Source organism: Myotis davidii, unplaced genomic scaffold (genome assembly GCF_000327345.1).
Source record: "Myotis davidii unplaced genomic scaffold, ASM32734v1 scaffold663, whole genome shotgun sequence".
NCBI classification, from domain to species: domain Eukaryota; kingdom Metazoa; phylum Chordata; class Mammalia; order Chiroptera; family Vespertilionidae; genus Myotis; species Myotis davidii.
This window is the reverse complement of record NW_006295816.1, coordinates 3555941-3565761: the sequence shown is the minus strand read 5'-3', so window position 1 is coordinate 3565761 and position 9821 is coordinate 3555941. Positions and strand designations below refer to the sequence as shown.

Sequence of the window (9821 nt, the reverse complement as noted above, 5' to 3'; positions counted from 1 at the left end):
CTCCTCCTCCTCCTCCAGCTCCTCCTCCTCCAGCTCCTCTTCCCTGAGGTAGAACCACGAATCACTCCTGGAGCCTCAGGGATGATTCATTCAACCTTTTGACCAGTGTCTCCACCCTCAGGGTCCTTACACTCTCAGGGATGCGGAGGCCGGAGGCCGGTGTGGTCTTCCAGCTGTTCTTTCAGCAGCCTTTGTGCGCGAATGGGGCACCGTGGAGGGCTCCAAGCACCCCTGTGGCTCTGCCCACCCCTGTGGTTCCACCCACCTGTGGGGCTCCACCCACTCCTATGGCCCCACCCCCACGGTTCCTCCCACCCAGTGACTCCACCCATCTGATGGCTCCACCCACTCATATGGCCCCACCCATTCATGTGGTCCCTCCCACTAGCAGCTCCACCCACTCATGTGGCTCCTCCCACCGAGTGGCTCCACCCACCTGATGGCTCCACCCACTCCTGTGGCTCTACCCACCTCTGAAGCTCCTCTCACCCCCCTGGTTCTCTGACCTGCACACCAAGGTGCTCGTTTCTTTCTTTTTTTAAATATATTTTATTGATTTTTTTACAGAGAGGAAGGGAGAGGGATAGAGAGTCAGAAACATCGATGAGAGAGAAACATTGCTCAGCTGCCTCCTGCTCACTCCTCACTGGGGATGTGCCCGCAACCAAGGTACATGCCCTTGACCGGAATCGAACCCGGGACCCTTGAGTCCGCAGGCCGATGCTCTATCCACTGTGCCAAACCGGCCAGGGCAAGTGCTCGTTTCTTAGTTAAACGCATCTACTAAGCAGCGGGCGTTCTCCCTCCGCGTTCTGGGTGCTGCTTAAACCACGAGCATCACTGCCCACAGCCCTCCCACAGCTGACCCCCACCTGCTTGGCTGGCGTCTCCTGTGCGGGCCCAGCGTGGCTCTGCTGCAGCTTGGGAATGTGCCCAAGTGATTTTTTGAAACCTTCGTCTAGTTTATTCTTCAGGGGCCTAAAATAACTCGTCATAAGCTGTTCTTGGTGGCATTTCTTTGGAGTGAGATCAAACCACAGTGTGTGTGTGCTCGTGCACATATATACTCTCTCTCTCTCACACACACACACACACACACACACACACACAGGTAGCCGGCCTGGTCTTCTGCCGAGTCCCTGTGTGTGTGTTTCGGTGCCCAGCGCACATGGGGACCGGGCGGAACTTTCAGTGCGCCCTGCCTGCCATCTCGGGAGCGGACGGCCATGCGAGCGGCTGAATTGCAGAATTTCGGAAGGTGACTCTCCCATCACACTTGAATCGCTTAATTTAATTTTCACTTCCAATCAGTTGCTAAGCAACGGGGAAGACAGGACGAAATCAGCAAGGCTAATGCGGTTCTGGCGAGTCCGTCACATCTCGTATTCACGGAGCCGGGTGGTTGTACATGCGCTGAGCCCGCTGGGCTGCGCTGTGTCGCCGAGGCGCGCAGGTGGCGTGGGAGTGACAGCAAGGCGGTGGCTGGGCCGCCGGCCCTGAGATTCCCACCCTGGCCTCGGGCGACCCTCCTGGTGTCCTGGATTTTTTTTTGTTGGGCCGTGTTGGGCCGTGTTGGGCCGTGTTATGTGTCCGGTGGGCTGCCGGACCCGGCCCTACCGCAGCCGTCGCAGAAGGGAACTCCCATGGCCTGCGAGTCCCCTGGCATCGAGGACCCGGCCTGATGGTTCCCGAGATCCACCCGAACCAGTTTGGCTTTGAATGTGTGCGCGGGCTGTCAGCGTGGGAAGCGTGCGGACAGAAAGCCACTCTCCGTGCCACTCTCCGTGCCTTGTTGGTCAGATTTGGAATTGTTACTCCACTTGGCCCATAAAGGTAGCCCTGTGTCAGATACCAACACTGGTGGCTTAAATGTTCTTTTTCTTTTTTTTAAAATTCATTGATTTTTAGAGAGAGGAGGGGGGAGGGAGGGAAGGAGAGAGAGAAAGACACCAATGTGCTATTCCGCTTACTTATGCATTCAGTGGTTGATTCTTGTATGTGCCCTGACCGGGAATTGAACCCATAACCCTGGAGTATTGGGACGATGCTCTAACCAGCTGAGCTACCCGCCAGGGCCCTGGTGACGTAAATGTTTTGAATGCTTTTTTAAGTCATGTGATTATGAAGGAAGTCCCCCTTGCCCAGCCCAGGTGCCACCCTCTGTCCCGCGTCGAAGGCAGGACACCTGACCAGGGTGGCCCGTCTTCTCATGGTTGTGTGTGATGTTCGCAGGGTGGTGGGGAGTTCACAGACATCAAACTGGTGGGAATGTCAGCGCTCAGTGGCCACGATACAGTAAGTGACCGTGACCTGTGGCTTCCATCCGAGGTGGGAGAGCAGCCCGTGTTAAACAGGTTGAAGAGAGTGTCTTCCGTGGGCTCAGATAACTACTTGGAGGAGACGGGGTCTCAACAAAGGCCTGTGGGCATGTGACTGCCGGTGACCAGGTAGAACTATGTAGTGAAGAAGGAGATTATAGGAAGGGGGTGGGGGGAAGTGCCTTTTAGTTCTATAATTAAACATTTTCTCTCCTGAACAGTGACTGGTATGTGTGTGGTGCTGAGCTTGGTAGAAACGCGCTCCCGGCTGGAAGGAAGGGCGAGCGGGTTGGGAGGAAAGCCTGGGGTTCGTGCGCCCGACGGCAGATGAGCTTGTTACCCGAGTTCGCTGTCTGGCTGAGGGGCGAGCCGGGGCTCACCTGTTAGGTCCTCGGAGGGAGCTGTGTGAGTGAACAGTAGGAATGTCCGGGGAGGAGAAGACACGTTCTTGACGCTTGTGCCGACCTATTTTCAAGGGACAATGTCTTCACAATCTGGGTGTTCCTTCCAAATTCATTCATTTTACTCTACAGGTACTCACTGTTTGAAAAGCCAGTTTTCAACATGTCAACTTTTCAGGAGTGTCCATTTTAATATTGGCTTTTTTAGAGCAGTTATTTCTAACCCGTCTTTATATGGGCTTATGCCTCTATAAAAATTGACAGATATACCCGTAAACTACGTGTGTTTATATTTGAAAGCTGTATACACATTACTGGATAGGTAGCGTTATCAGTGATAATAAAAGCATAATGTGCTAATTAGACCAGACGACCTTCTGGACAACCTTCCAGACGAAGCTGGGGCTGCAGCTGTGGGGACCAGGCAGCCGCAGCGGCTGCGAAAGCCTGCTCTTACACGAATTTTGTGCATCGGGCCTCCAGTTTACGAATACAGTACAGGCATTATAACGACGAGCAGGAAAGGGGACGTTGATGGAAACGCTGAGATTGGACAGCGGCGTCGTGTCCTGTGAGGGCGAGTGCCACGTTCTCATTAGTGCCTCGGCAGGCGGTGCTGTAGGTCGGGTTCGTCATTAGAGACAATATTCCCAGTGTTTTGTTTATTGTTTCCGACATGCGGGTGGCTCTGCAGCCACCAGTCCGCTGTGCTAGCGTTGCTTCTCTGTCGGGCCGTGTGCAGGGTCACAGGTGCCCGGGGATCCCAGCGGGAGGGTGCCACGGTGAGAGGCCGAGGGACAAGGACACGACGGTCCCAGATCAAGTGCAGATAGTTTCTCTCCGCTCCCCGAGAATCAGCCCGTACACACCCCGTAAGAGGCCTCCGCACCAGCTTCTCTCGTATTTTCACACGTGGTCGGGTGGAGGGGGTGGGGAGGCTTGCAGTGGAGATGCCCGTGTGCTGACACGCAGCGGGGTTGCGTGCCCTCGCACTTTCCCAGCAGAAGCTGGGGGGCCGCGGTGAGAGGTGGATTTGACCCTGAGCCCCAGCTCTGCCCCCCACCAGCCTCAGTGTCCTCCCTGGAACCTCACGCAGAGGGGCTGAGACCTGAAGGTCAGAGGGGAGAGCTGTCAGGCCTGTGCCCGTCGCTGACACTCACGCGCGGTTGAACCGCCCTCCGGGCCTCACGGGGGTGACTTCCCTGGGCTGGGGCGCGCCTCCCTCAGTGACGCTTCGTTGTCTGTTCCCTCCTAGACTGCCTGTTCCGGCTCTGCCCCATGAACCGCTACTCCGCGCAGAAGCAGTTCTGGAAGGCGGCCAAGCCCGGCGCCAACAGCACCACGGATGCCGTGCTGCTCAACAAGCTGCACGTAGGTACCGGCGGCGGGGCAGGCTGGGCGGGTGGGCCCGTGTGCCGCTGCTCGGGCGGCCCGTGCTCTTTGGTGAAGGGGTTGGGGCTGACCCTGAGGACAGCTGGGCCCTGGTCGCCAGCATCCAGTGTTCCAGGCGAGGCGAGGACACCAGGCTGCCCCTCAGGGAGCCATCAGGGTGGGCCACGCAGTCACCCCACTGCACCTCACTGCAGTCCTGGCATCGTGCCTGCGGGTCCCTGCCGTTCCCTCAGGGCCTCTGAGGGCCTCCCTGTGCCGGGGTCTTCCTGTGCCCAGTACTCCCTGTGCCCGGGCCTCCCTGTGCCCGGGTCTCCCTGTGCCCGGGCCTCCCTGTGCCTGTAACTCCCTGTGCCCGGGTCTCCCTGTGCCCGGGTCTCCCTGTGCCCGGGTCTCCCTGTGCCCGGGTCTCCCTGTGCCCGGGTCTCCCTGTGCCCGGGTCTCCCTGTGCCCGGGTCTCCCTGTGCCCGGGTCTCCCTGTGCCCGGGTCTCCCTGTGCCCGGGTCTCCCTGTGCCCGGGTCTCCCTGTGCCCGGGTCTCCCTGTGCCCGGGTCTCCCTGTGCCCGGGTCTCCCTGTGCCCGGGTCTCCCTGTGCCCGGGTCTCCCTGTGCCCGGGTCTCCCTGTGCCCGGGTCTCCCTGTGCCCGGGTCTCCCTGTGCCCGGGTCTCCCTGTGCCCGGGTCTCCCTGTGCCCGGGTCTCCCTGTGCCCGGGTCTCCCTGTGCCCGGGTCTCCCTGTGCCCGGGTCTCCCTGTGCCCGGGTCTCCCTGTGCCCGGGTCTCCCTGTGCCCGGGTCTCCCTGTGCCCGGGTCTCCCTGTGCCCGGGTCTCCCTGTGCCCGGGTCTCCCTGTGCCCGGGTCTCCCTGTGCCCGGGTCTCCCTGTGCCCGGGTCTCCCTGTGCCCGGGTCTCCCTGTGCCCGGGTCTCCCTGTGCCCGGGTCTCCCTGTGCCCGGGTCTCCCTGTGCCCGGGTCTCCCTGTGCCCGGGTCTCCCTGTGCCCGGGTCTCCCTGTGCCCGGGTCTCCCTGTGCCCGGGTCTCCCTGTGCCCGGGTCTCCCTGTGCCCGGGTCTCTGTGCCCGGGTCTCCCTGTGCCCAGTACTCCCTATGCCTGTAACTCCCTGTGCCCAGGGCCTCCCTGTGCCCAGTACTCCTTGTGCCCAGTACTCCCTGTGCCTGTAACTCCCTTTGTCCGGGACTCCCTGTGCCCGGGGACTCACTGCCCAGCCGCATGCGCTCCGTGTCGGGCTCTGAGCACCACAGGCCCAGCATCCCCCAGTCTTTGCGCTTCGTCTGTCCTGCCTGGAATGTGCTTTGGGCTCTTCCTGGGCTGAGGCCGGAGCCGCCTTCACCTTCGAGGCTCAGTTCAGGTCTCACCTGCGTGGACCCTTCCGCCTCCCGCCTCCCGCTCCGGCTGCCTGTGGGCCTCCTGCACCGCCGCGCCCTACTTACGTCCGTCCGTCCGTCCCCATCCTTTACAAGTGCTGGCGACGCACCCACTGAGAGTTAGGCACACGCTCCCCAGCACAGCGCGGCTCGGGCACAGCTGCTTCCCACCGTGTGCCGTGACCTGTGACATCTCGTAGGCGGCTCTTCCCAGGCTCCCTCCCTCAAGTGACCTGGGAAAACCTGCACGGCCGCTAGAATGCAACCCCAGAGGTGACCAGGAACTCTGAACTCCTTATTTCAAAAAAAAAGCCAGCTTTCTTCTCTACGCGTTTGTGCGTTAAAAGAGGTTTAGGAGGAAACCGACTCAGGGTTACTGATGCGACTTCGCCGTGGGGTCCCTGCTCTCCTGCTCACTGGGACTCCTCTGGCGTCTGCCTCCCTGCGGTCCCTCCAGTGTGGTGTTTGCGGCAGCCGCTTGCCGTTGGGCGAAGGCCGGTCTCCAGGGGGTTTCGTGTTTATTTTGGTCAGCGGCTGTGCAGGACCCCAGTCAGAGGTCAGATTGTTTTAAATGAACGCCATTTAAGGACTTTGCTGTCTAGACCCCTTGACTTCCTTCCCACTGGGGCATGGGGCTGCCAACAGCGTCGAAGGAGAATGACCTCTAGTGGCCAGGACGTCCTTCTCCAAGCTCAGTGTCACGTTACACAGCCAGGGCCCGTTGACCTTGAAGAAGGTCCCGGCAGAGACTCTGGAGTCACCGAATACCGGTTCCTCTGCTTCTGAAGTAGAACAACAGGTGACTGCCGGAGTCGACCTTGACGTTGCTCAGGGAACGCGGTGACGTCCGTGGTGACTTGATGGTGATGAGACCGCAGTATAGAGTGCGGTGTCTTTCTCAGAAACTCAAAACAGCCCTCAGCCCGTCGGAGGAGGGGCAAGACCAACACACTCACCTGTGTGTGATTAAAATAAATGTTTTTATTGATTTGAGAGAGAGAGGAAGGGAGAGGGGGAGAGAGAGAGAAACATAGATGAGAGGGAAACAAGCTTGGCTGCCTCCTGCACGCCCCCTTCTGGGGATTGGCCCCAAAACCCGGGCCTGTGCCCCGACTGAGAATCGAACCATGACCTCTGGTTCATAGGTTGACGCTCAACCACTGAGCCACGCCAGCTGGGCAACATGCGTGTGATTTTAATCAGCCAAGCCCCAGGGTAGAGGGCAGAACTCAGGATCCTGATAGTTTGGGCCATTCAGGAAAAGAAAAAAAAAGGATGGTATGGCCTTGGGCACCTGCCCGGTCATCTTAGGAGAAACTCCTGGGAATGGAATGGCTCCGTCCACGTTGGGCCCATTGAAACACTTGGTGATGGACGCGGCCGGTTATCCTTCTGAGAGTACCGGGTGTGGCCCCTCCTTAGAAACCTCGCGTGGGATTCGCCGAGCCAGATCCGGTCCTTTCCACGGGGGTGGGGGTGGGGGGGGAGCAGCACCTCGATCAATCCGTGGGCCCAGGTATGGTTCATACCATATTTCCTTTGGACCTACCTTTTGCCTCACCTGTTGGACCTAATAGTCCGGTGGATGTTTTTGCCAGGTCCCTTGGAATATATGCTGTGCAGGTGTTTCTTCCCTGCAGTGACTGTGTCCTGTGGATGCACCTTCAGAAGAAGATAAAATCACAAAGATGTGAATTTGGTTTTGTGGAGGGAGTTTTCTAAGCATTGATGTGTGAGCTCAGACGAACACATACCGTATTTGTGTAAAGGCAAAATGAATTTGGGAGTTTTCCCCTGAAGCAGAGCTGGTAGACAAAGTGAGTTCTTAGATTGTCTGTGAGTTCAGGCAGCGGTGGCTGTGGAGGCTTGTGCATCGGTAAACCTCTCGGCAGTTTCCGCTGCGACAGCTGCTATTTGAGGAGAACTTGGTAGCTAGTCACCCTCCCATGTGCTGTCCTCTCTGGTCTGGTTTCACCTCTGGTCTGTCTTTGCACAGACACCCCCAGACGTGGCTGCGCTTAGTTCTTTAACACAGAAAGTACGGCCGCCTGAGGGTTCACTGACATTTGTTTCAGCCGTGCCGGGGACTGTTGAGTTGGCACTTCGATACGTCGTCGAAACGTGGGTGGGAACTTCACATTTTAGATTCGTGGTTCCTGAACCGGCCCCTGGCAAGTCCTGAGAGCCAGGGAACCCGCGAGAATCTCCCCTCGTTGGGCCCTTCTCCCATTTACGCCCACGAAACAGCACCTTACGGTTCTCTAGAGGCGAGTCCTTTCAGGGTGGTGTTTGCAGCAGAGAAAGACGGTATCATTTGTTGGACATTTTTAAAAATATATATATTTTTATTGGTTTCAGAGAGGAAAGGAGAGGGAGAGAGAGAGAGAGACTTCAGCGATGAAAGAGAATCATTAATCGGCTGCCTCCTGCACACCCCCTACTGGGGGTTGAGCCTGCAACCTGGGCCTGTGCCCTGAGTCGAACCGTGACCTCCTGGTTCCTAGGTTTGAGCTCAACCATTGAGCCATTCCGGCCAGGCTGCACATACTTTCATTTTACCGAATCTGTTGTTTTTTCCCCATTGGCTTTTCCCCTTGATGGGGTGAGTCCGGGTCTACTCCCTGCAAGCCCTCGCCTCCTGCAGGCGGTTCTCAGTGGGTCGGATGCTTCCAGCAGCTGATCCTCCTCAAAGGACCTGCTTCCCCACAAACACCTGCATCGGGTGCAGGTGGGGCAGGTGCTGAGTTGGAAGCGGCTGAAAGGCTCCTCACCAGCCACTCGGTCCCCCTCCTGAGTCCCGCCGTTGGGCAGCTCGGAGCGTTAGGGACGCGGGTGTGGTAAAAGGCTGACGTGTGTTGAACGCCGGCTGTGTGTCTGCAGTGCTTTTTCTCGAGCCTTCAAACAGCCCTGAGCGGCTGCAGTGCCCCATTTCGTGGAGGAGAACACTGGGGAGGCCTGGGGAGGTCACGGGACGCGGCCGAGGTGAGAGGTGGCCTGTGGGGCGCCAGGGGCCAGTGCGGAGGGGCCTGGAAACGCACCTGGTGCGTCTGACCCGAGGACAGGGGACCCGGAGGAGGAGCCGCCGGGACCTCCCTGAAGTGCAGGCGTGGGCGCCAGGGTTCCCCTCCGTCGGATCCGCTTCGAATCCCGTCTGTGTGGTTTTACCCGTTTCGGTTTGGGAGACGGATCGGAATGGCGGTCCCTCGGTGCCTGGGAGGGACCCAGGTCCCGGGAGCACGGTTCTGAAATGCTAGCAGGACGGAGCGTCGAACAGGTAAAGGCAGGAAAGATAGCTGTTCAGGTTGGTGGCCCTGGGAGACTGTTCTGGAAGCTCCGTTCAACTTTACCGATTTCCCTAACCTGCGGAATTCGTGCTGGTCATCTCTCTCCCCGTCTCGCGTGTGGCGGGATAAATCTGGATTAACCCAAATGTGCCTTGGGGATTATTTCTGCCACTTAATAGATGTGTGACTTTTAAAAAGGAGCTTCTTAAGCAAAATTTCAAATAGACACAAAAGTAGAGAAAATAGTAGAACAAATCCCTTTTAATACCCATCGTCCAACTGCCTATGGGACGTCGGCCGCATGTTTTCATCTCTCCAGTCTGTCCCTTCTTTTTTAAAATCGGGACACGGATCTGCCCCTCAAGGGAGTGCCCTGAAGACGAAGTACATGGTCATCGGTGCCCAGTGATAAGAACTAGCGCTCACGAACGCTGAAGGGAGGCGCTGACTCCTGCGGGGTAGCTTCTGTTTTACCCTCATTTTACAAAAGGGAAACGGAGGCTCCCACCTGCTCAGTAGCACAGTCCAGGTCACAGAACCGGAGCCAGCATTTAGACGTAGGTTTATTTCAGCCCAGAGCTTTCAAAAAGGGCCTTTACAGACCCGAAAAGGGTTTTGCGAGTTCCCTTGCCCCCCTCCTCTACTTCCTTTAAAGGTACATAAGCTCAAGAAAATAAAAATACATCAGCCTATGACCTGAGCTGAGCCTAAGCTGACCGGCCCATGAACCCCTTAAAGAGAAAGATGCACTTTTGAAAAGTCACAAAGGCCAAGGGAGCAACGCCAGAGCGGGTGCCCAGCCCTTGCCTGTGGCTGAGCGGGTTCCCTGGCCTTGCCGGTGGCTGAGCGGGTGCCCAGGCCTTGCCGGTGGCTGAGCGGGTGCCCGGGGCCTTGCCCGTGGCTGAGCGGGTGCCCGGGCCTTGCCGGTGGCTGAGCGGGTGCCCGGGCCTTGCCGGTGGCTGAGCGGGTGCCCAGCCCTTGCCCGTGGCTGAGCGGGTGCCCGGGCCTTGCCGGTGGCTGGGCGGGGGCCCTGGCCTTGCCGGTGGCTG

General features: G+C 58.4%; 1 protein-coding gene across 1 annotated transcript in view; it reads left to right on the top strand.

The window, feature by feature from the left end:
- The window catches only part of ITPR1 (inositol 1,4,5-trisphosphate receptor type 1), a 227042-nt gene that overhangs the window by 61926 nt on the left and 155295 nt on the right, over window positions 1-9821 (top strand). The window contains 1 exon segment of the mRNA XM_015568305.1: window positions 3975-4090. Within this exon segment, the coding sequence (XP_015423791.1) occupies window positions 3975-4090 (116 nt within the window).